At 39.9% G+C, this 26,665-nt stretch overlaps 1 protein-coding gene across 3 annotated transcripts in view; it reads left to right on the forward strand.

Annotated features, from left to right (window-relative positions):
- The window catches only part of mfsd3 (major facilitator superfamily domain containing 3), a 52,010-nt gene that overhangs the window by 13,034 nt on the left and 12,311 nt on the right, over window positions 1–26,665 (forward strand). For 2 of the 3 annotated variants that reach the window (XR_009062768.1, XM_057832045.1), the window contains exons 3-5: window positions 16,697–16,844; window positions 20,346–20,446; window positions 25,464–25,573. Coding sequence is in view for 2 of the 3 variants with exons in the window: in XM_057832045.1 (XP_057688028.1) it covers window positions 16,697–16,844; window positions 20,346–20,446; window positions 25,464–25,573 (359 nt within the window). In the remaining variant the exon portion in view is untranslated. The remainder of the gene's footprint in view (window positions 1–16,696; window positions 16,845–20,345; window positions 20,447–25,463; window positions 25,574–26,665) is intronic. The other variant, XM_057832047.1, reaches the window with a different exon arrangement.

Here is a 26,665-nt window from a genome sequence, read left to right on the forward strand (position 1 = left end):
TGATCTTTTTCCGATATTTCCACTTTATTTTCATTTTCTTCACATTGTTTCTGTCCTTTCCGCTTTTTTTCCTTCGCCTCTACTCTTATGTTTAATCTTTGCACATCTAATGAAATCCCTGCTGAAATGGACAATTGTTGCTTTGAGAATATTAATAGAATAGAATAATCAGCGCTGTTGTGTTTGCCTGCACCCCCCAACCTCTCTGTTTTAAAGAAATAATTAGTTGAAGGCAGAATTGGGGAAGCTCCAAACACTGAGCTCAACAACAGGCGAACATGCAGACAAGCATGGGTAAACAACCCTGGCTTCATAGGTACTAATAATGCTAGTTATCGCTTAGAATGATAAATATTGGAATGATAAGCTGAAAAATAACAACTGCCTACTTCCTAAATTTGATCATGTAACCCCTTTCCTATTCTGAGAACTTTAAGATTTCTCTGTGAACAACAAAGGTCAACAAAGTGTTACATTGCAGGGAAACATACCTATTACAGATCACATCTATGTGCTCAAGCACTGGCCCTGGCCCTCTTAACCGAGCAACGGACCTTATCAAGATTATTAAGTCATGATCATTATTATGTTACTAATGCATGTGCCCCTAAGCGCCACAGTGTAATCACTGTGAGAGCGCCCTCTGTCCATCAAATGTGGAAACACACGCCCTCATAAGGAGCAGCACAGTACAATAGCTTCCATCCACGCCCTCTCATCGCCCCTGCAGCCCCTACGCAGAGGTAATACATCATGTACTGTATATGTGTGTGCCCCCCTAAACCTCAGTTGCTTAACTATTTGTCTCGTGAAGTAGCCTTTGTCTCTGTGCAACTCTCTAAATTAGCCGAATTCCCAGTCCCACCTGTTAAACAAGCTAGACTAAACGCTCGCCATAAATCGATTGATAGATGTAACGTGGCGACCAGCACACAATCAGTTTGACAATGAAAACAATTAGTGATGCACGATAATACATTTTTCAACCGATACCGATAACCGATAATTTCCTCCTCATTTCAACCGATAACCGATAAATGTCAAGCCCATAATTCTATTAAAAGATTTATGTAAAATTTTAAAGTATACACAAAAGAAAATATTACTGTGCAAAAATTTAATTTATTGCTCTTTTTTTCAACAGAAAATATGAACAAGTATTCAATTCCAACATCTAAATAATGACAGATTGTCTGACATTGTGTAATGGTAAACTTTTGGCAACAATTACTTACAGAGTAATACCTAAGTTGCACAAAAATGCCTTTAAAAGTAAGCCATTCCTAACATACAGTATATAACATTAATACACGGCAAAACACACCTCCCTAAAACTTGTCAGTTTTAAGTGTAAATCTGTTGGAAATAAGTGAAATTATCTGCCATCGCTTCAAGTGTATTTCTCTCAGATTTCTTGGAAGAAAAATAGCTAGCTGAAATTAATCTTAACAGCCTTATTTTAAGCAATACATTATTATACTTAATCCTTAAAAAAAAACTTAGAAGAAGAAAATATTTTGAATAATATTTGTGGCTACAGAATATTGTTGTTATTTCATTACAACAGGAATGTGTATTTAAATTGATAAGTGCCAATAAGTTTTGATTATCTACTGTGACTGTAATTGAGCAGACAAATAAGTTAAATTAATTTGAAAAGTGATTGCTAATGTTATATGCTTTGTTGCACACTGTGAAAATGATTAACTCAAAAGAGCGAGATGTCATGTACCCATTCTGCAGCGCTTTGTTTACATTTGCGGCACTCACGTGTCACGACATTTGCTTTACAGCAGCTAAACTGATACACGGCAGTACTATCTGGATGGAGTTGGAGCTCGCATCTCCGTGCGTGTTCTTTTGTGCCTGAGTTTTGTTAAGCCGAAGATAAAGGCAGCGTTACAAAGTCATCTGACCGTTCGTCATTTTATATACTGAATGCATTATTGACTGGCTGACTTCGTTTTCTCCATGTTTAAATTGTCATCTAACCACTGTGCCGTCATGATAAGCTTTCTTACTGGACATCACTTTTCAAAATGTTCATGGTGAAAATGCGATTGGCATGTTTTTCATGAAGAATGGTGGTCGTATAAACTGCATTATTTTTTTAACCATGGCTTTGGCTCTCGGGTCATTTCGGTAAAAAAAAAAACATCTCTCGTCTCAGCGGCGGCGGCTACGTTCGTACCGGATAATCCGCCCGCACCGGCCGGTTCGCCGTGGCGTATTCGAGGCCTGGTTCTGCTCGCACGCCGTGGGGGAACGCTCGAGAAACCGGGGTGTTCGCCGGAGGTCCTGAAGCCGGAGAACCGGGCTCTTGGCGGGGCGGCCTACCGGACCGTCCAGAGCAGCGGGCTCCGTCGGAAGACGGCTACTTGCCGACTATCGGTCTCCAGTTGTGCCGGTGTTTAGCTTTAGATGCGAGTTTACCACCCGCCTTGGGCTGCTTTCCAGAACAACCCGACTCTGTATTATCACAAGCCCCGTAGTTTCACTTAGTTTGTGTTTACAATAGCTTTAGCATTCCCGCTAGCAGCAGCCTCGTATTCGTTCCAAAAATCTTTGTGATGCAGTTTTAAATGGATGCTGTGTTAGTGGTTTTGAATGAGGACGCTTTCTTTCGGCCCCATGGAACTTCTGCGGTACATGTTTCGAAGATGGCGAGAGCGTCGTTTTTTTAGTAACAGCCGCCATAATATTCAACTATTTCTTGTCGTGTAACTCTGCCTCCTCAACCCCTCCTCCCTCAGGGGCTTCAGAGAGGGGAGGGGTTGAGGAGGCGGCGTGCTGAATTCTTCGGTTGCGCACATTTGGAGGCTAAATCAAGTACATAATTATCGGATTGCATTATCGGTTGAATTTTTTTATTATCTGGATTATCTGTGTGACGTCATAATTGCCATTATCGGCCAATAATTATCAACGACCGATATTATCGTGTATCTTTAAAAACAATGATACAGCGGGGAGCTGCGGGGTACGACTGATATCACTATCACCTAGACCGCTCTCTCTCAATCCACTTTCTTGCTTCCCCCGACGTCACAGCCCACACATCCAGAGCGGTTTTTAAAGGGGCAGCACACAGTAACGGACATTACATTATTATAGCTCAATATTTAGTCGTGTGTTTGCATTTGTAGTATAGTACTGCTACTTGGGGAGAATGTTGCTGCTTAACAAAAACTAATAAGAATCAAACGCACACAAGTATATATTTGAAACTTACCTGGAGGAAGTGAAACTGAGTGTGTCTTAGTAGAAAGTGGATAAGCTTGAAGAAAACTGTAGTTTCCCTCAATTGAGTATGGGCACACAGATACTTTGTTATAACAACAAAGCAGGTTTAAAGCAGGCTATAAGCACCATTTGTTTGCTAAATTCCAAACATAAAATTAGCTGTGTAGTGTGTGTGCCCTGTTGTAATGTCACCAAGAAGGCTTATTCATATTGTTGTTGTTGTTTTTTTTTTTTTTGTATTTACCACGTGCAGCAGGAAACATGCCTCGAAAGGAAAAAAGGGCTTTGTTGATCCTTGCTAGTTAGCAATAGGGTGTTATTTATTTAAATATCTAAATAAATATGTAATTACGTAATACATCTGCAATGTTTTTTTTAATTTTTATTATTAATTCACATTGTTGTTCTAACAAAGTAGTCGGACTGGCAGTGTTACTTACGCTGCAAAAGAAGACACCCCCCCCCGTGAGCACCTTCCCCCCAAATCGTCTGTGCACGCCGCTGTTAAAATGTGATATGAGGAAATTAATCACAAGACCAATGTAAAAATGTACTATTTAGCACAGCACCAAATTAAATTATCTCTGCAAGCAACAGGCACAATTGTGAGTGTGAAAGAGCTGTTTTTCCAACAAATGATGCATGCATATGTTCGTGTCAATACAAATGTCATCCTGTTAGCACTTGGGTTTTGGGTTCCCACTATTGTGTGTAATATCTCATGCTGTCTTTTCTCGCTGTTATTTAATTTTTTTTTTTTTTTTTTTTTACTTTTTTTTTTGTATAATGTTTGTATTAAATCTTATTTTTAATATTTATCACAGAATTTTGTTCAATCTTCTTTGTTTTGTTATTGAGTCAAATTCTGTATACCTCAAAGTTGGAATAACAAATCACTTTTTTTTATTGTGCAATTCTCTACAATGTTCATTAAGTTGCCATGGATTTTTCTTTTTTTTTTTTAAACCAAGATAAGCATTCATTACTTTTTCATGAAAACCGTGTCTTTTGGTCCCTTTAAATGCATCCGTTTAACTAATTATTAAATTTTCTAATTTGTTTATAGTAACTTCTGTTGATAACTGTAAACTGCTAGCAGGGAAAAATGAATGACAGAAGTGTAAGAATGAAGCATGTTACCAGCACAACAAACCCACATTTCCTTTTCCACCTTCCTTTTTGTTGGTTTGTCACGCCACTGTTAAAGCAGTGACACTCTCATTCTGTTCCTGCACTCCCGATCATTGGGAGCATCTCAGATTTTTTTTCCCTTGCAGTTGTTTCATCTGTCTCTCTTCCTCTTTCTCTATTTTTGTTTGTCTCCTGGCTGACTGAGTGAGCGATTCGTTGGTTGTGTTCTGCGTCTTTGACAGCAACCTGGGAGCTAAGCTGTCACTCATGCAGCTCCTTGGTCCCACTGTCTTTCTGAAGTCAGTCTCCATTAATATAATAATGGCGTGTAGTCGGCACCACTGAATATTTTACTGTAATGTTCAGCAGAACATTACCCCCACACTCAACACCACACAGAAGTCTGACTGCCTGACAGAAACTTTTTATTTTGACTGAAAGGTCTGTGTGATGTCTGCTTCATCTTCAACTTCAGCTGTTTTTGTTGTGTTTTCCTTTTTGTGCATTAGGAAAAGTGCCAGGCCGCCGTTTGATAGTGACTGAGGGTATTCTTTTTCTTGTCAGGCATCTATTATTGACACTTTCCAGGAATAGGCAGAGGTGCACCCACATGCCAGTGTGCAGCGTGTAATTCGGTAGTCATCATCCCTTGTTTCTTTGTTCAGTCTTTCAGGCTTTACGACTTGGAATATTATTCTCAGTGCAATTGACTGATTGCTCTTTAAGGAGGTGTTTTACGCGTATAGATAAAACATTCAAATGTTGAAACAGAAAACGTCAAATATAAAACAACCACCAATTAACTAATTTACTGTCATTGACTGCAGCTGAAATCAAATCAGTATTAACCTTAATTTTAGCACCATTTACGGCGATAGACATTCAAATATATTGGATGTCTATCATTGTCAATGGCAGCCAATAAGCTACTTTATGAAACAGCATAAACATCGCTAGAACAGTAGGAGGTGTTGATTTGTTTCCTTAGTTTCAGAGTTTTAAGTGGTAATATGCCAACATTACTGTGTGGTCAATGTAAAAAGAGTTCATTTTTAAAGCAAGACTGTTGGGTCTAATCTTACTACTGTACTAAGAAAATAATAAAAGACCTGAGGGAGGACGGAGAGAGGATCAGAATGGAGACAGGGATAAGGTTTTACTCTGTCAGGAGAAAAAGGTTGATGCGAGCTCGTGGCTCGCAACAAGCTTCTCTGACTTTCATCCTGAGGAGTGCAGCTTTTATTGAGGGTTTGTTGATGAGCAAAATACAGTTACAACACTTGTTGTCCAACGTGGCAGGTTCGGTCGGGCAAATTCCTTATTCTAGTCAGTGATTGAACAGTCACACTTCCTGATTGAATTACCTGAGCAGGCAAGATATCTCTGTTTTGACCCCACATTTGCAATCAAAGTACTGTAGCTTGATGAAAAAGTACTGAGACATTTGTGATGAATCAACATATGTGTGTGTGTTTCTATTCATCAGCAGGATGTGAACAATCACTGGTAAGCACATGATCATGGGCTAAAACTGTATTCTTCATAATAGCTTGGGAGTGCGCGTATAATAGCTGTGGAAGAGCAAACTGGCATAATACTGTATATTTGGCACCCAAAAACAAGCTTTACAGTTATAGCTATTAGTTTTAAACACACATTATTAACCTTAGCATGCAAAAGCATTAAAGCACATCTTACATTTCCCTCCTGTTGTGGGTTTAAAACAAAGCGCTTCAATTGGCACTTGGCGTTAACATCTAACCATTACTTTTCCCATGACGGGTTTGCAGTAACAATTGTCAATAGTACACCACAACATTGGAGTTGAGAAACCAGATAAGGGCGAAAACCTGCTAGATCAAAATTCCCCTATTCCCTCCCCGCTTGCGGGGACGAAAGCAGCTTCATGCCATAGCTCCATGGAAAACACACAATTCAACACAACATTTGGTAAATGTAGGTACAATCTGGAACTCTTTTTAGCGATTTATGATCGCCGCGTCGGTGTTATTTATCGAGAGTCCACAGGGTTGCAAAGTCAGGATGGCCGGTGTGGAGAATCTGTTTTAGACGATAGTGTCCATATCGTCACTGTCCAAATCAGTATCTGGTTCTTCTAGGGGGACCTGTGACACAAGGTCGTATTTGGCTGAGTAGGCGACAAACATGGTGCTGACCTTTTGGTCCACAGTGGAGAGCAGGCGATTGACGATGATTTTGCAAAGGGGGATGCAGCAACAGGACAGTATGATGATGACGACTAGAATGGCGGCCACCGCAGTTATTCCAGAGATGATAACTCTCTTCCAGCTGCCGAACGTGTCTTGGAACCACTTGAGGATGGCGTTCTGTGGGACTCCCTCCTGTTGATGGAGTCGGTCTTTGAACTCCTCGAACCATTCCATGAGTTGGGTGATTGAGTCATTCTTTGCCGTGTGGAGTGGGACCAAAGTACAGCATTCTCCTGTTTTCTTGATGTAAGTGCAGAGTCCTCCCTCTGCCAGGATCATGTCGAGGGCTTCTCTGTTCTGGATGGCAGTCAGGGAAACGGCATGCAGTTGTTCTGCGGCTCCCTGGGAGGAAAGATCCAGCGGCATGGCCTTCGTCAATGAGCTTGGCAATGTCTGGCACAGCTCGAGGGATTCCAATGGAGTCGAAATAGAGTCCTTCATCCAACGAAGGCAGATCGTCCAGGACGGATCTTTTTCTATGGCGAGTGGACTTTGGTTCTTCATCAGCTGTCGTGTTGCTGTGTCTTTGATCGAGCACGATCGTTGTGGACTTTTGGACGGGGGTGACGAGGGCATATCGTCCGATCCATTCCATCAGGAGCTTGGAGTATAGGGTTACTCCTCCACAGAACCACCAGAGGCCGGTCCTGACGACATGCCAGTTTTCTGGACTGTTCCCAAGGTCTTGCAGGGTGGTCAGGAGAACTGTGTAGGAGCCGTCCCAGCGTGGGCTTGACCAGTTTTTTTCTCTTGATGACTTTAGGTGAGGTCGGGACGTTAGGAATCAGGGCCTGGTGGACTCGCGTCGCTAGGTCCTTCTGGCAACCGGAAAAGCTTGCACTGGGATTGATGAATTCTTCCAGTGCATCCGTAGACTTTCACTGCAGTCGGGCTGACGCCAACAATCTCTTTAAGGACCGTCCCAGCGTTCACTGTCCCACCTGGCACACTGCAACCAGTGTTTCCCACAGGATTTTAGGAGACTGTGGTGGGAGGGTCTCTGACCATAGGATTTTTTTGAAACTGTGGTGGTGGGCTGCATCGGAGTCGGACAGCCACACCATTTCGTGCCACGGCGGATTTTTTTTTTTTTTTTTTTTTCATTATTTTCCCCCCCCCCAAGAAGAACCATAACAAAGATATATTTGAAATATTTCATTAGCTAGGCTAATGTTATAGCTCTCAGCTACGGTACATGTATGTAAAATGCGTTGCTGATTACAGCTACGTTACCCTATGTAATAATGCGACTTTTTTTCTCGTAGCAATAGTACGACTTACATCTCGTAGTGACTCAGGGTTGGCAACCCAAACTGTTGAAAGAGCCGTATTTGACCCCCCCCCCCCCCCCCCCCAAAAAAAAACTGATACAGTATGTCTGGAGCAGCAAAAAATTAAAAGCCTTGTACAAGCCTTATAATTATCAATACTAGCTATATTAGCCTACTATAAAAATGACTAAGTTGGCTGGAAATACATAATTAGCCCTCATGATTAAATGTTTATTTTCCCTGCAGTGGATCCTATAGCGCACCACGTGACTACTCTGTTGTACGATTCCACCACAAGTTTAACTTCATTACAATATTAATGAATTGAAAGAATGTTTGTGTCATGTTTGTCCTCCTAGAAATCCTATTAAAACAAAAAATATATTTCCTTCCCCCATCTTTTTCCATTAAAAAAAAAAAAAAAAAAAGCTCCGAAGCAACGCTAAAGAGCTACATGCGGCCCGAGAGCCGCGGGTTTCAGACCGCCGTCGTAGTCCTCCTTTTTCCTTTTTATTTGACCCTCATAAGTACTACATTACCACAACAATAACAGTCCTTCTGTCAACTGACCCATATACAGGACTGGGGGAATTCTAATAGCCGTGTAAAGAGTTTTACTTGATTCGGTGAGAAGGTGAATAGTTTTTTTCCCCCGTTGTTCGTGAACTAAATTTCCACACAAACGCACATCGACTCGAGGTACCATTAACTTAGCAAGGAGAGGTATGAGAGTCATTTTTCGAGTGTCCCAGACCTCGCGAAATTAGGGGGGGGGGGGGGGGGGGGGGCACGCGCATTTATCCAAGTTTCGGCAGCCGTAATTGTCTGAAGTTGGCGCGCCGGTGTTCGGCCATTCCTTACTACGCGGCGTAGAGGCGGCGATTACTCACTATTTTTGTTTTTATTTAGTTATTTAGAACCTTTTCACAGCCTCAAAGATACTTTTTGCATGTATTACCCTCTCATACTTTTAACCATTGTGTTTTTTTGTGTTAGCTTTGAAGCAGTTGACCACATTAGTCACGTAGAGTGTTTAAACCATCCTTATTTGATATAACTACATTTAATTATTTTCTGCAGGCATTTTTTTAGTACCTTATTCCTGTATGCATCTAAACAAAACAAGTTTAGAGCGCACGGTAGTACTTTAGGTGTCAAATTCGACTAATGTAGAACGTTTCGCCGATGTAGGATATTTTGGCAGAACACCGGTGTTGTGCCGAAAAATAGCCACTCAACGCGGAATGTCCCCCCTGACGGGAGCGCCCACACGTCACTCGTACAAACAGCCTTTTCTTACCAATCGATGGACACGGAAACGACGTTCTTGTACTGTGAATATGTATCATTTTACTCTGCTTGAACTAATAAATATTTTACTGTGACCAACGCTCTGAAAATAGAGCAAGGCTTTATTTTGGGCCCCGCCTCTCCGCGCAAGTTCAATCAAAGTTTGCTTTCCGTCCAAGAAGGCCGTCCACCGCTCACTTTCGCCGAAAAGTCCGATCCAAACTATTGTAATGCCCCGGATATGGGGAAGAAGGAGAGAAGTCTGTATTTGCTTACCCACTTGATTGTGGTAACAATAATAAAGAAAACCAATAACAAAATAACAGCGGGCTGCTAAGACATGCGACCGCTATCTCTCGCTATCTCGCTCGTTCTCCCATTCTTCCTACTCGTTCCCCTTGCGTCCCTTAAATAAATAAATAAATAAAATACTACTCTAAAATGCTACTCTACTAGTAGAGTGGAGTGGGCTACAGCTGCGTAATCGGCTGACTGACGCATCTGATTATTAGATTTTTTTTTTTTTTTTTTTTTTCCCACGGCGGGGGGGGGGGGGGGGGGGCAAACGAGACTGTGGCGGGCCCAAACGAGACTGTGGCGGGCCGCCACAGTCTCTTTCATTGGTGGGAAACACTGGCAACACTTTCAGGAACCCCAAGTCTCCGACCCGCACCTTGAGAGTCTGTGGATCGGAACATTCTGGCAGATCATTGTTGTCTCGAACTTGTCTTAGATCAAACTGTTTCTTTATGTGAGCTGGAATGCTGCCAGAACCTTTAACAGGTCCTGGAGTTAAATCTGGAAGTCTAAAAGGTGGCAAAGTCTTTCCTTCTGCATCAGTCTGTTACTAATTTGTCCTTCCCAATAGTCCGGCAGACTGGGGTCTGTACATGCAATAACTGTTTTTTCGTCCTCATGTGCGTTACGTAAAATCTTAACTAATCTAGAAAATACATCTATTATCACCAGGCAATATCTTTTCCCCAATGCTCTATTTAACTCAATGTAATCCATGTGCAATGTTTTAAATAGTTCAGATGGTTCTAGGAACCTCCCTCTTATTCATCTCTCTTAACCTTGTTTATGCAAAGTAAACACTGGTTGAAAAAATTTTTTCCAGTATGAATTAAAAAAAAAATCTCAAGTATGAATTGAATTAAAAAAAAAAATTCAAGTATGAATTAAATTACAGCCATTGGGCCACAATTGTCATAGTGTCTATTAACCAATTATTAACCAACTCAGTCCTCTCCCCTGTAGACACTTGACAATCATGTGGCTCAATTCAGCTACCCATAAGATCAATAATTTAGGTAGAAACCTTTCATCGCCCATTTTTGTTTTTCTGTTTGCGATGCTATGTTTTTATAGCCTTTAAGTTTTTTATCTATTAGTTGTTGCGGTTCAGTTTCAGCCAATAGGTGTATTTTAGCTTTATTGCGTTGAATTACAACCGCTATCTTGGCTGCTTCATCTGCTAGCCTGTTCTGGATTGACACGTTATCAAGGCCTTCAATTTGGGCTTCACATTTACAAATGGTTAACGCTTTTGGTAGTTTGGATGTGCTAAGACTGAGGAGCCTGCCAAGTCTGTTTACAGTTTCCTGAAAGGTACTTCGGCTTCAGGTGTCCAATTCAATTGATCATTCATTGACATTGGCTTGAGGTCAAAATCTAACAGCCAGGCTCGGCAGTGATTGCACAATCCTAAAAATAACATCATTTGTTTTTTCGCGCTACTGCAGAATTCTCAGTTAACCTAATTTATCAGCACGATCTAAACAATTGACTCATTATTCAAAACAGGAAACCAAATTAGCTTTTATAAACTCTACATTAAAACATATCCTCAAAACAAACCAAATGTTATGTCAATAAAAATGTGAAATAAAGATACTTAGGATAAACGTGATATATTCAAAGTCTAAAATCAAGGATTAAGCTTATCTTGGGAGAATGGTAATCATGTATCGTAAATTCAAGAATAACGAATAACCCATTTCTAAAACCCCATGCTATTACTGTTACCGTTACTATTACTGTATCAAAAACAGTTTACGTTCCGCAATCAATCCAAAGTTAGAGTTACAATTCTCCCAGTATAATAATTTACACTTGGCAAATGCCAATATTTGCTTATGAACAATTTTTGTCAGTTCCCATTTTAATCAGTAAATTGAATTTTGCAGTGGCATTAATATATCGCGCAATGTTCCACTCAAGATTACAAAATTGGAATTTGTCTTTGTTTTGGAATTTCTTTAGAGCTGACAAAAATGTCTTTTCACCTTCTTTGGGTCACTGTTGAAGATCCATCAACATGTAATCCAAAAATTACGATTCCACTACGCAATTGTAATCTATTCAATTAATTGTTTTTAGTCAAATACAGTATCTCAATAGGCCTAGGGTATATTTTGGGTAAATTTTGTAATCAATTTAAATTTCTATTTTAAATTTGAATTTTCCATATCACAGTGTGTTGTCCACATAAGTCAAAATCAGACTTTTTTACCCAGGCAAAGTTTTTCATTTGAATGGGAGGGTATTGTGGGACAGATATATTCTTTTAAGCAATCTTTTTTATTCCACTATGACTTCTCGTCTATTCTTTAACACCTAAGTAAACACTACCTCTTATAGCATTCAATTCGAATTTTAATTCCAATCATTTTCAACTGACATCCATATAATTTATAATGGAGGATAATTCAGCAGTCCAGAGGAGAACAAAGAATGTTTTTTCGTGCACTAAAAAACATCCATTCGTATGTCACTCCAGGTTGGTAGAATTATCTGCTTTCCGTGTGAATTTTTAGAACGTTTTTTAATCCCAACTTTTGATTTGTTATTATTTATACACTCCCTGTAACAACTTATTTCCCTAGTTTAGACTACTTCTGTCATTCTTAAAAAGCGGCAAGTTTAAAATTGCTCTAACGTCTGCTAAAACTTTTTTTCATCAGCTATTAATATTTATTCATTTTGTGACATATACCAAACCGCTGCTCCTTCCTCAACAGGAGTTTATTAACCAACATTTGGACCGCTCTTTATCTATAAGACTTGCATTGATATCTATTATCATTCCCAAGAATTAATGGGAAGTCTTTTTGACAGTTCTTACTGTATTTTGCCATGTTGTTCAAAATCTAATTTAGTCAATCTATTTATTATGTCATTATGTGTGATTCCTTTTCTCTTTAAATCTGCCAATAATGAGTACATTTCTCTATTTCTGAATCACCTTCTTCATTGTAAATTTTTATAACGTAATACTCTTTTAAATCTAGCCGAATAATTTTCTCCATCTTACTTTGAATGTTAAGAACTAGTTCAAAGATTAATACGTCAGATTACTCTACTTACTTGGAGTAAATATTATTATTTGTTTCTTATTAGCTCGATACATCTAAAAGTTGGTCATTTTTCACCTGAATTCAGAATAATTTACTTTCAAATAATATTTTGAACAATATCTATTCTTGAATGAAGAACATTTCTAACAATCTAATTTTCTTTTTATCAAATATACTAGCTCTTTGCTTAAAATAAATCTGTTAAGTTTGTTTTCAAATAGCTCTATCAACAGTTGATCTTTTCCTTTTTCAAAACATTAACTATTTTCTTTCTCTTTTAGCCATTCTCTTATTTTCTTTTAAGAGCGTTCTATAATTTTCAATTTAGCTCAATAGTCTATTTTTTATCTCTAATGAGATTCCATTTCAAAATTCATATCCTAAATAGTACAAGGGAAAGGCTGGAATATTCCCAGCTGCAATTACAACCTTCCCTTATAATTAATTTGGGCAAAAACCCAGCGGATGCCGTCGAGGACCCCATGTTGCAAATAGGGGCCACCGAAGGGCCGCACTCCACATGTTGAAAAACTTCTAGGTTTTTCCGATTTTGCACAATAAACGGTCAGCTATTCACAAACAATTCCCTCGCTTATCGACGCTTGTCTCACACGCCCAAAACCTTCTCAACCCTACTTTCTTAATTCCTTTTTTTCACTCCGGACGTCCACCAAACAACCAAACACATTCGCCACCCATCTTTACTTAGACTTACGGTTACCTTCTTCAATACAACTTACTCAAACTTTCAACAGCACAATTCACCAATTATCACTATGGACATGAAAAATCATGAAAGAAAGACACAACGCAGCCTCATAATCAGTCACATGACAACAACCATAGTTATCCACAATGACTTATCATACAAGACAGTACAAAATACAAATCAAAGTCACCGTACATTCTACTAGTGGCTCACCCCAGACAAAAAAATAAACAAACAATTTGAGCTCAAAGACAAACTGTCAACACAGATACACAGAAATTCCTATTTTCGACCGAATTCCCCTTTCGTTTTTCTCTTTGTCTGTTGCTTCTTCATCAACAATTCTTTCTTCAGTTTGGCCATATTTTCTTCATTTTTCAATGTGGGGTCGAATGCATGTTTTTTTACCCATTTTCCTAAGTAACAACAACTTTTCTGGCTTCATTTGTTGCATGAATTTAACATCAGGATGTTCTTTTATCATTTTTTCTTTTGGTTTTTATCAGTTTTCAAACGTAACGCTTTTACGTTTTATTTACGTCGCCAATTTAATCTCTTAGTTGTTTTGTGGTCAGTTTTGGTCGCCTGTATTTTATTGCCGTGCACGGACTTTTCACTTTTGCTTTTTATCACGCTATTATGTTTGCTTTACCTTGTCTCTGACTCCGGGTTCGGACGTTTTTATAACTTTTTATGGCTCGGTACTTCGGCCCGCTTTCCGCAATATTTTTTCTTTACTTCGCAAAATATTGCCTGTGTGTTAGTCCTCAGTACTTCGAGGATTACTGTTTACGTAACGTTTTTAGACCCTTTAAACGCACGCAATTCGTCACACAATAGTTCAGTACTTCGAACTAGGATGGTTTAAATTTCAACGGTTTACTTAACGGATGTTCCGTACTTCGAACTATTATGAGTCAGTACTTCGACTTCACAATTCAATCCGCCCCGTATTTAAACCCGAAAGCATCAACAACTTAATTAAACTTTATCCTACCTCACTCCGTCCTGCCCTGGTTCGTCTGGGACCTGTCACCGGCAATCCGGGTCGTCGCAGGAACAAAGGCGCAGCCGTCCGTTCATGAGAAAAAGGTCGTAAATATCCCGGCGGCGTCCGTTGGCCCCGCGGCGGTCCGGATGAACGCGGATTTTTAGATCCCGGGTTTCGGCACCAAGAAATGTTGGGTCTAATCTTACTACTGTACTAAGAAAATAATAAAAGACCTGAGGGAGGACGGAGAGAGGATCAGAATGGAGACAGGGATAAGGTTTTACTCTGTCAGGAGAAAAAGGTTGATGCGAGCTCGTGGCTCGCAACAAGCTTCTCTGACTTTCATCCTGAGGAGTGCAGCTTTTATTGAGGGTTTGTTGATGAGCAAAATACAGTTACAACACTTGTTGTCCAACGTGGCAGGTTCGGTCGGGCAAATTCCTTATTCTAGTCAGTGATTGAACAGTCACACTTCCTGATTGAATTACCTGAGCAGGCAAGATATCTCTGTTTTGACCCCACATTTGCAATCAAAGTACTGTAGCTTGATGAAAAAGTACTGAGACATTTGTGATGAATCAACATATGTGTGTGTGTTTCTATTCATCAGCAGGATGTGAACAATCACTGGTAAGCACATGATCATGGGCTAAAACTGTATTCTTCATAATAGCTTGGGAGTGCGCGTATAATAGCTGTGGAAGAGCAAACTGGCATAATACTGTATATTTGGCACCCAAAAACAAGCTTTACAGTTATAGCTATTAGTTTTAAACACACATTATTAACCTTAGCATGCAAAAGCATTAAAGCACATCTTACAAAGACTTGTTCGTTTATCATTGTAAATGACAGCCAATAAGTTAAAGAGCAGGCTAGTCTAAGTCCTAACCACTTAGCTGGCTCATACTTAGACACTGTCAAGGGATGTGCACTGTGCAATGAGTCTCAAGGAAACAAAACACAGTGCTACCTTCTGTACAGAGAGCAAGTCCCATAGAAAAGTTGCTGACACATTCATGAGACGGCCATAACCACCATGTAACACTCCCTGCAGTCCCAACTTTTGACTCTGACACTGTTGTTTTTTTTCCCCACTATAAGTCACATCAGTGACGAATGGGATTTTTTTTAAAGGCACATTTTTGGGGGGAATTTTATTTCATCAGAGGCCAAGACCAAACATAGTAATAACTAGAGGCGTACGAAATTTCCGATTCTTAGATGATTCGCGATTTGGCCGTGGAAGATTTGAGAACGATTCACAAACATCCAATTATTGAATTATACCAGGTAAAGCGGAAGTAAAACACGGTCTTTGGGACGCAATGAGGAACGGCCTGAGAGTAAATATCATGTTCAACTCATGCCGCTAGGTAAAAAAACAATCATACCTGAATGCGGCCGACAGCCGCTACAAACAACACCCAGTTGCTAGTTGCTACAAACATACGGCTACAGTAGATATCATATATATGTAGAACTAGATGCAAAATAACAGACGACGGTGGTGTTAAAACATGTATTATTGAACAGAGATGCGAAATGACAGACTTGCCGGCGTTAGTAAACAGCCGCCATCTTAAAGCAGTAGACTTCTCTAGAAGGCTCTTTTGTAGCGAACCTAATTAACTTTTTATCTGAAATACTCCTAAATTGATAAAATCTTGTCTTGAATCGATCTTTAAATGATGAAACAGTTTTAAAACTTTGACATGTCAAAAGTAGACAGAAGGAAAATTATGGAATAACAGGAGCAATTTTAACAACTGTAACGGTTGATTCACAACATTAAATTAATTGAATGTAGTTTAAAGCTGCTGATATAGAATGGGGACTGGAGTATTTTATTTACTGTTATTTTTGTATATTTGTTCACTATATGTTAACTTGACACTGAAATAGTAGTTTGGTTTAGCCTGAGAGAATTTTTGAACAATTTTGGAACTAATGTAAAAACATAAAAAAAAAAAAAAAAAAAAAAAGAAAAGAAAAAGGAGGGGGGTGCATCAATAATCGTTTTATAATCGGGTCGGAGCTTCTGAATCGTAATCGAATCGTTAGGTGCCCAAAGATTCCTAGCAATGTAGAACAACAGGCTTCATGGTGTTTTTTAATGCAATAACAGTTATTCAGATAACTATAGCCTAACAACACAGCATCACTTGTTTACCAAACTCGATCTCGCTCCAAATTTCTAATTAATTTATGAAAGTCATAACTTTCATAATCAGTTACTAACAACTCTGCTAACTATGGAAGTAGAGGGCATGCCTTGAACTCCTTTCTCCTGGCTTTCAGTGTGAAAACAAAACAAAACAAAACCATATATTTCACACCTGAGTGTAAGTCGCATGCCTATCCAAAGTATGGAAAATACAAGTGTGTTATTTAGTCATCTGTTGGGCCCAAATGTAACTTTTTCATTTCTCCACCCATAACCTTCCCCACCCCAAATACCTCATGTCCAGGCGAGCAAGGTGCTGTCACCATGTTTCCCTTGTTTCTGTTGGATCACCACATGACTGCCAGAGAGCTCGGCTTCTGGAACGGCATCATCGCCATGGGCTTCTCCATCTGTGGCTCCTCACTGGGAGGGTTATTGCTCGCACAGTTCAGGTAGTTGTCAGCACACGTTTGACTGCTAGAATGCCGAATGCTTTGCACCAATTTAAAAACATATGCAAACAATTATGTAATCATAAAATTTGTATATGGAAAGTAATGCAGTGATAGCACTGATACAACAGTTATGATGGTTCTGTATGGCGATGTGTGTGGTCCTAAGCGCCTGTCAGAATAATTGTCTTCCTCGGTGTGCTCTTCCTTTTATATTCCTTTTTCATGTACACGACTCACTCGGGTGTATGCTGCCTGTTTCAGGTTATTTTCTATTGTGCTTTCCTGTGTGTATGTTTGCATGCATACTGGCTCAGTGTGTTCTGTAATTTAAGTAAACAGACTTGTTGAAGAACTTGGGGACCTCCCCTGTGTCTGTTGTGTGGTGTGAGAACAGCATGAGCAGCAAATTCATTCCACACAGAAACACAGGACTACATGCACAAATGCATACTCAAAATCTCTTCAGGGTGTGAACACACAACTGTTGAATTAACAAAAACAAACATGTTTTGATATTTTAAGTGTGACTTCTGCAGTGAAAGATATTTTACTTAAACAACTGCTGCATTTCATCATTTTCCGTTTGCTTAAGCTAGTTATGCATACATACCAAAATTAGGCCAAATTGGAGAATTTGTCCTTCCTTGCAATCAAACTCCGAAAAGATTCTCCTGGGCGATTATCCTGTTGCCTTGAATGTCTAGGGATTTAAGTTCCCTTTTATTTGCGCTCAGCACTGCAGACAGTTGCAAATAATAAAACCGATTATTTTTTCAATCACAAATCCTTGATTGAGTATTAATGGCAGAGCAAAAATAGTCGGGTAAAAGTACTGGCTTTGACAAAATGTCTGCCCCCATGTCAGGTGGACATTTCCTGGGAATAATGGCTTATAATGACCTTTTTCTCCACCATTGCACATTAGAAAAAAATAATTCTGTGTTTTTTTTTCTTCATTTTATTAAACAATATTCTTTCTGCTATGAGAAGTCTAATCTTTCCCTTTAAAACAGGGTTGTCAAACTGATGGCACGGTGGCCAGATGCAGCCCACAGCATCATTTTGTGCGGCCTGCAAAAGTAAATCAAGTGCATCAACTCCATGCTTTTTGCTTCAATAATTTTTTTGTAAAATTTCTGTTGTCCAAAAATCTGGGAATATTAGTTTTTTTTCCCCTTTAATATAAAATTTTAAAGTTTTTTTTGTTTTTGTTTTTGTTTCCTAAGCGAAAAAAAATTTTTGCTTTGTTTTTTAAATGAATCAATATATAAAATGAGAATAGTTATTTGTTTCTTTTTTTAAATTCAAATCTTTTTAATTGGTTTTATCATAGCAAAACAACACACAACAAATACAGACAAACAAAAACAATATGAACGACATCCACAAATTGACATAGAAACAGCAGTTGCTCCACACATTCAATGACGGGGATAAACAACATAAGCAAACGAAACACACATACGTCTGGGACACAAAGAAATGGCTACCTAGTTTGACGTTTCTACTCCAGAGTCACAAAGACTCAAGGGGAACAAATAGGCTTTGTAGGAAGGTAAAACCGGACAGCACCTGAGCATATTTCACATGGGGGATACAAATTCAATATTGTTTACAAAACAACATATGGAAATCAGAATAAATTGAAAAAGAATAAAGGGGGGGGGTGAGGCTGTAGCAGGTTAGATAATAATAACAGGAGCTATGTTTTAGATCAAGTCTCAAAAAAGGTTAAAAATGGCTGTCATGTTTTTGTGTATGTCAGGAGAGAGCCGTTTACAATATGTTTTAGGTGTTCCAATTTTAGATTGGACATAACTTCTTCAATCAGGCGCTTAAAAGATGGAGGTTCATTTTTTTTCCAATTAAGTAAAATCATGCGCCTCGCAAGTAGTGTAATAAAAGCTATTGCACTGGCCTGGCGTGAAGAAACTAATATATTTGATGGGACATTCCCAAACAGCGCTGTTATACAGTTTGGCGCAATATCCTTATTACATAAGGAGCACAGTGTTGTGAAAATTTCTCTCCAGAATGCATAAAGCCAGGGACACACCGAAAACATACTGTATGGTGCAGGTTGGCTGGGGTAAGACCACATCTTAGGCATGCTGGATCAGCACCTGGATATAGTTTCGAAATTTCACATGATGGCCAGTGTAACCTGTGAAGAATCTAGTCTTATACAAACAGATGATGAATGGATTGACATAATGGCAGCTTGCCAAGTGTTATCAGTGTGCTCCTCACCCAGCTCTTCCTCCCATTTTTGTTTCAAATTAGTTAATGATGGAGATGCAGCACTTTAAATCCTGTCATAAGGAGCTTAAATGATGCCTTTGATGGTGGGGTCCAATTCCAAGCAATCATCAAACCATGTTTTAAATGGCAAAATAAGTGACAATGTTTTCTTCACAAAACTGCAAACTTGAACATATTTAAAGAAATCCGATTGCGACAGGCCAAAATCTTCTCTTAGCTGGTTAAAAGAGGCAAATTTACCATTTCTAAAGAGATCTTTTATACATTACATAGTTCCCCTTTGTCATCGCATGTTTCTTTTTTTGAATTAAAATAAACATTATTTTTAAATTGAAAATTTAATTAAAAAATAAAATTTTCTTTTTCCCACTTTGAAAAAGAAAAATGTTATTTAGAGATTCAGAAAAAGAATTTTGACAATTTAGAACTAAACTATGTCTGTGTATTGACTATGAAAATACATGAGAATTCATTTGTCAATTAATCGTGGCAGCCCTAGTTCCCCTGCCATTGATGGTGTGAGATGCCAATCCAATTTGATTTTAAACTTTGCTATCTATCTTTTGATCTATCGATCTATCTATCTGAAGTTTGTGTCTGGACTAAAAAGCACACTCCTACTGGATGCAGTCTGGAAAAAAAAGGAAACTCTTTTTTTTTTTTTTTTTTTGTGCGTTATCATAAAGCAAACACAATAAATTTAACCACAAGCAATGTGAGACAGACTTGAGTCCTTACTTGAACCTATTTAAGAATGTTATTATTTTATTAAGAATCTTATTATATTTTTTTCTCTCTTGTGTTTTTACACATACGTGCACACACACTGTAACACACATGCTGTTTCTTTGAGTGGCAGGTATCCCCTGAGTGATTGGCATTGTTAATCCTTGATGTCAAAAAACAGTGTGGTTTCATGTGCATGCATGTTTGTGTGTGTATATTAACAGTGATTAATTATCCTCCCCATGCTGGGGTTCTCGTTAGTTTATTGATTACGTCATGAACCAAAACCACAGGGGGATGATTTTCATGCTCAAACAGCGAATCAATTAGTGTCTGGGGACTTGTTTACTGAAGCACCCGTCTGTAAGCGTGTGTGCGTGCGTGTGTGTGAATGTCGTTGTGTATGTGTGCATGAAGAGAAGTTGAATATCCCTTGTCTGTCTATCATGTCCATCAAGAGAAAGAGCAATTGTTTTTCTGATTATTCCTACTTTGTTTGTCCATCCATAGTATCGGCGCTCTCATGCGACGTGTTTTTGTGTTGCGGACCATTAGTATGGTCTTCCAGAGCTCCTTACTCACTGTGCTGGAACCGTCGTCACTCATGACAGGTGAGTGACTGTTTCTGGGTTAGACATGGAGACATCCTTGCCTTGTATTCTATACAGTTACCTTGTGCAACAATATTAGCAGTTATAGTTAGGGTTGGGCATCGTTTGAAATTGAACGATTCCGATTCCGGTTCCGAACGATTCTGGATTCCGATTCTTATAAGAGGCAGGGTCAAAAAAAAACAAAAATGAGGCAGGGTCAAAAAATTAATAGTTTAGGAATTTATTAGTAATTATTATAGTAATGTCTTAACTTCTTGATTTTTTAAAAATTATATGAATTTGAGGAAGCAGAGTCTGGGGACTCTGAGGTGGGCTCTTTGATCTCTGGATTTGAAGTCACTGAGGCGGTTGGTAAGCTCCTCAATGGCAAGGCCCCGGGGGTAGATGAGATCTGCCCGGAGTTCCTAAAGGCTCTGGATGTTGTTGGGCTGTCATGGCTGACACGCCTCTACAACATCGCGTGGACATCGGGGACAGTGCCTCTGGATTGGCAGACCGGGGTGGTGGTTCCAAGGGTGTGTTCCAGTTATAGAGGAATCACACTCCTCAGCCTCCCCGGTAAAGTCTATTCAGGGGTGCTGGAGAGGAGGGTCCGTCGGGACGTCGAATCTTGGATTCAGGAGAAGCAGTATGGTTTTCGTCCCGGCCGTGGAACAGTGGACCAGCTCTACACCCTCAGCAGGGTCCTTGAGGGTGCATGGGAGTTCACCCAACCAGTCTACATGTGTTTTGTGGATTTGGAGAAGGCGTTCGACCGTGTGCCTAGGAGAGTCCTGTGAAGGGTGCTCCGGGAGTATGGGGTACCGAGCCCCTTGGTAAGGGCTGTTCGGTCCCTGTACAACCGGTGTCAGAGTCTGGTCCGCATTGCCGGCAGTAAGTCGAATTCGTTCCCACTGAGGATTGGACTCCGCCAAGGCTGCCCATTGTCACCGATTCTGTTCATAATTTTTATGGACAGAATTTCTAGGCGCAGCCGAAGCGTTGAGGGTTTCCCATTTGGTGGCCTCAGCATTGCATCTCTGCTTTTTGCAGATGATGTGGTGCTGTTGGCTTCATCAAGCCATGACCTCCAACTCTCACTGGGGCGGTTCGCAGCCGAGTGTGAAGCGGTTGGGATGAAGATCAGCACCTCCAAATCCGAGACCATGGTCCTCAGCCTGAAAAGGGTGGCATGCCCTCTCTGGGTCGGGGATGAGATCCTGCCCCAAGTGGAGGAGTTCAAGTATCTCGGGGTCTTGTTCACGAGTGAGGGTAGGAGGGAGCGGGAGATTGACAGGCGGATCGGTGCAGCGTCTGCAGTGATGCGGACTCTGCACCGGTCCGTTGTGGTGAAGAAGGAGCTGAGCCAAAAGGCGAAGCTCTCGATTTACCTGTCGATCTACGTTCCTACCCTCACCTATGGTCACGAGCTGTGGGTCATGACCGAAAGAACGAGATCCCGGATACAAGCGGCCGAAATGAGTTTCCTCCGCAGGGTGTCCGGGCTCTCCCTTAGAGATAGGGTGAGAAGCTCGGTCATCCGCGAGGGGCTTGGTGTCGAGCCGCTGCTCCTCCGCGTTGAGAGGAGCCAGTTGAGGTGGCTCGGGCATCTGGGTCGGATGCCTCCTGGACGCCTCCCTGGAGAGGTGTTCCGGGAATGTCCCACCGGCTGGAGGCCCCGTGGTCGACCCAGGACACGCTGGAGAGACTATGTCGCTCGGCTGGCCTGGGAACGCCTTGGAATCCCGCCGGAGGAGCTGGCTGAAGTGGCTGGGGAGAGGGAAGTCTTCCCTGCTAAAGCTGCTGCCCCCGCGACCCGACCCCGGACTAAGCGGAAGATAATGGATGGATGGATGGATGAATTTAAAATTTATTATTATTATTATTATTTATATTATTATTGATTATTAGTACAATTAATATGAAAGTTATGAATTATATGAACTTCTCACAGGGTTATTTTTAACTTGTATATGAATATTTTCTTTGAACTTTTTGTCTTTGAACTCAAATGTAATCAAGTTTCTTTCCAAAGAAGTGCACTTTCACAACAATGTTTATTTTTCAAAAGCTCACGTAGAAAACATTAACTCATATTCTTGTGCCATACATGTACTTTAGCGGGTAGCTACGACGAAGCGTTAGTATAAATTCTTATATCGATTATATTTTGATGTAGATGAGGCAAAATAATATTTCCTTATTTGTAAAAAACTTTTGTTTTGTTTACAGACATATGCTATGTTTATGTTGTGACAATACCAGTTAGGCCAATGAGTGGCGCTGTAGGAATGTACGTATAATGTGGAGAAGAAGAGATGAGAGCGTCTGGCTTGGATGCTTTGTGATGTGATTAGGGCTGCAGCTATCGATTATTTTAGTAGTCGATTAATCGATGAACTAGTAAGTTCGAATAATCGAGTACTCGGATAAGGAACATGAAAAATTTGAAATACCTGAGCCGAACCTCAAACGGTATAATTTTATTTTTTAATTTTTTTATGAGGATCTGTGTACAACAAAAGAGCAATTGGCTAACTTACATAGCAAAAGTCCGCTAGCTTAAGTGCTAAAAAATGCTAACTTTTTTTTTTCACAATGTTCTTTACAAATGGTTCAGACACATATTCCCACAAAAAAACGGCTAAATATGCTGATAAAGTAAATTATGAATGCATAAAAATCATTAGCTCAAACAAAAACTTAGTTTACGTTGATCTTAACAGGGAGCCGTTGGATTCAACCATGTGAAATGAGGCATAACAGAGGGCGGTGTATCCACCCTAATCAATAAAACTAAATGCAAACACTTTCAAAATAAACCGTTACAACGCCACTTTAATTAAACGAATATTTGAAGCAATAAAATTTAATTTGAAATTTTTTTCTAGTCGAATACGCGAGTTAATCGATTAATCGTTGCAGCACTAGATGTGATACTATGTTTTCACTGCTACGAGTTCTTAAAAAAGTAATCAAATGTTTCATATGGCTGTTTCTTTTTAAATAAGCAACACAACAGATTCCAAAACAAAAATCCTTTTAATACTGTTTTTTCTTTTTAACGGAGGCGGCTACTGCTTTAAGATGGTGTCTGTTTGCTACCGCCAGCAGGTCTGCCATTTTGCATTTATTTCTATATACTATTCTATATGATAGTGACTATAGCCCGACGTAATAATACGATTTATTCTTGTACTATTCCATCCTTCCATCCATCCATCCATCCATCCATCCATCCATCATCTACTGCTTAATCTGGGGTCGGGTCGCTGAAACAGCAGAAGAGAGACGTAATGTATTGTTTTACTTACCTTGTTCTGACGGCGCAGCGTGTCAAATACGTAGCACTCAGCTGGCTATGCTCTTGGCACTCGTATTGAAGCCGGTCGTGCATAATTGTTCGTGCAGTCACCTTTGCATGATACAGTTGTGTTGCAAATGTTGCACTGAGCTGACTGGTCATTTTTTTGTAAAGTTAAGCCAAACTTTAGAGTGCCGCCGCACTGTGTCCATGGTTGTAATCAATTTGCAATGTACAAACACGTGCTTCTTGTGGCTTTTTCTTTGTGGTTTTTGGCAAAGCATTTTTGTCCTGCTCGGTGATCAGGGCATTGAAACATGGAATCGAAATGTAAAAATTCGAACGATTTCGGGAGAACCGGAGTGTTAGAACCGGATCCCATCAATGCTCGATGTTCGATGCCCAATCCTAGTTATAGTATACATATATTGCTGCCAGGAATGTAAATTGATATTAAAGGCCTTTTGGCCATGTTGTGTAATTCTGCAGCAGGTGTGGTGCATTTAAAAAAAATGCTCTAAATATTATGATAAACATGATGACACGATATTTTTTCTCCTGATTGTTTTACACTCAAATAACAGATGAATAAATAGATGAATAAATTAACAAAATAAATTGTTATTTATTAAGTAAAGTTTATTAGAGTATGTCATTTTACGGTACTGTTGGTTGTAATTCTTTTTAGAAGTAATTCATTTATTTATCTTCTGTATCAGTTATCCTCACGTCGTGGGGGTGGTGGAGCTATCTCAGCTAACAAAGCAGGAGGCAGGATATGCCCTGAACTAGTTGCCAGCAGTGGACATAGAGACATACAACCATTCACGCACACCTAGGAACAATTTGGAGTGTTCAATCAGCCGACCATGCATGTTTTGGGGATGTTGGAGGAAACTGGAGTACCCAGTGAAAACTCACGCAGGCACGGGGAGAACATCCAAACTCCACACAGGGAGGCCAGAGCCAGGATTGAAACAACATTCCAGAACTGTGAGGCCTACGTGCTAACCACTCTGCCACCTTTAGAAATAATATATGGTAAATATAAGTCTATAGGGCAAACAGTCTAAAGCCAAGTGATTGCAAGTATAGAGCAAAATCAAAGTTCTATAAATTATTCAAAGGATGTTGGTGTTCTTTCTCTAGAGAACCATTCAGTCGTTATTGCCTGAATGACACGTGATTGAGTTGCACAGCCCCGTCTCGAAGCATTTGGGAATCAGATGAGCATCATTCATCTCCGCCAGTTGTCTGTTCCCCCTTTCAGGCCTCTCAGACTGAAGTGAAGCCCTCCTCCCCTCCTCTTCTCTTTAAAGCCAAAACAAAAATATCAGGGAAAACGGAACCAGAAATAAAAGAAAATGGAAAAACATTCAGTTTCGGAATTTTCAATATTACATGATAACCTTCTACTTCCCCGGCTCCAGTCAGATCGTTGTGTCTTCTGTGATTGAAGAGTCTTATTGTGCACAAACTCTGGCAGCCTGGGTGAATAATTCAGTGTTCGCAGGAGCAGTGACAGATCAGCTCTGTGGTTCCTCTGTGTTTCTCACCGACACCTCCCTGTGCTTTCCCTCAGAGGATACACTACATGTGTTTTTGGGACGAATGGGGGGGTGGGTGTCTGTAGTGAGAAGATACTTTTCAGAGAGGTGTCGTAGCGAGCACTGGCAGGCTAAAAATCTTTCTGTAGTTGCGTTGCAACAATGTAAATGTTTTCTCTCACAGGTATGGCCGTCTTGAGTATGAGCGTTCAACACTTCCTGGGTGGTCTGATCACCACGCTCACCTTTACGACCATGATGCATTGCACTCAGAGGGCAGAGGAGAGCATTCAGGTAAGAGACGCTCTAGTTTGGAAGTCCAGATTGCTGTTATGCAACAATTTAAAGTTTCCTTTTTTGGTTTCTTTGCACTTTGTTCATCCATCTTAGTTTTAACGTAAAGACGACTCCAATTGTATATGATCTTCATCTGAATGACGATGCTCAAATATTTAAGTATTCAACTGTGCAGCCATTCTGTGATGTTATTTATAACCAAGCACATACACATTGATAGACTTGAGCACAGGTGTGTGCAGAGCCATGTAAACAGAGTTGCGACACTCTTTGATCTCGCCTCGGCTGGTCATGTGGTTCATGTAGGGCATGAGTAGTTCCAAGCACAAGCAGCGCTGTAGTGGTTTTCAATGGAACTGACGGCGGTAATTGCGACATCTATGGAAAAATGGATAAAATCACGTACGTAAGTATTTGTTTGATTATGTCATTGCATTATAACGTATATGGCGGAAAACACTCAGGGGACTTGAAGTTCCGCTCTGAGACCCCCAATTTGACCAAATTTCAAAATTGTCCTATATGCATGTGTGATACATCATTGGAAAGCTTATAATCTCAGTTTTCTGGGGGAAGAAAATTTTTTAAACGGGTTGGCATTTAAAAAAAAAAAAATTTAAACATCAAAACCCTAACTGGAGGCGAGAGCACGCGAGAGCAGAATTAAAGACGCCATGATTTTAACGAGATATTATCACGTACATACCTCGTTTCGATCCAAAAGCTCCATGTAGCATGTATCATCGAGTGTCAAGACACATATGTGAATGGCCACAGTCAGAGTTTTTGGAGATTTTATGGGTGAAACATGGTAATATAACAAGGGTCACGATGCAGAAATCGCAGACATCAAGGAGTGGTCAAGATGTTCATTTTCATATATTTACCCTTTTAAACGTTTTCTTTCAATTTTTCTTCGTTTGGATCGATTATTTATCATCTAACATATTGGGGAAAATGAGACAGTAACAAAAAAATAGAATTAATCGATAGTTATGAGGTAGATACCCGTGACTTTTTTACGGACGCCATTTTTTTTAAGTGTGACGTAATTTGTGTAAAAGTTTAAAATATGCGAGTGAATAAGTT

The sequence above is a fragment of the Corythoichthys intestinalis genome, chromosome 3 (genome assembly GCF_030265065.1).
Source record: "Corythoichthys intestinalis isolate RoL2023-P3 chromosome 3, ASM3026506v1, whole genome shotgun sequence".
Taxonomy (NCBI): Eukaryota; Metazoa; Chordata; class Actinopteri; order Syngnathiformes; family Syngnathidae; genus Corythoichthys; species Corythoichthys intestinalis.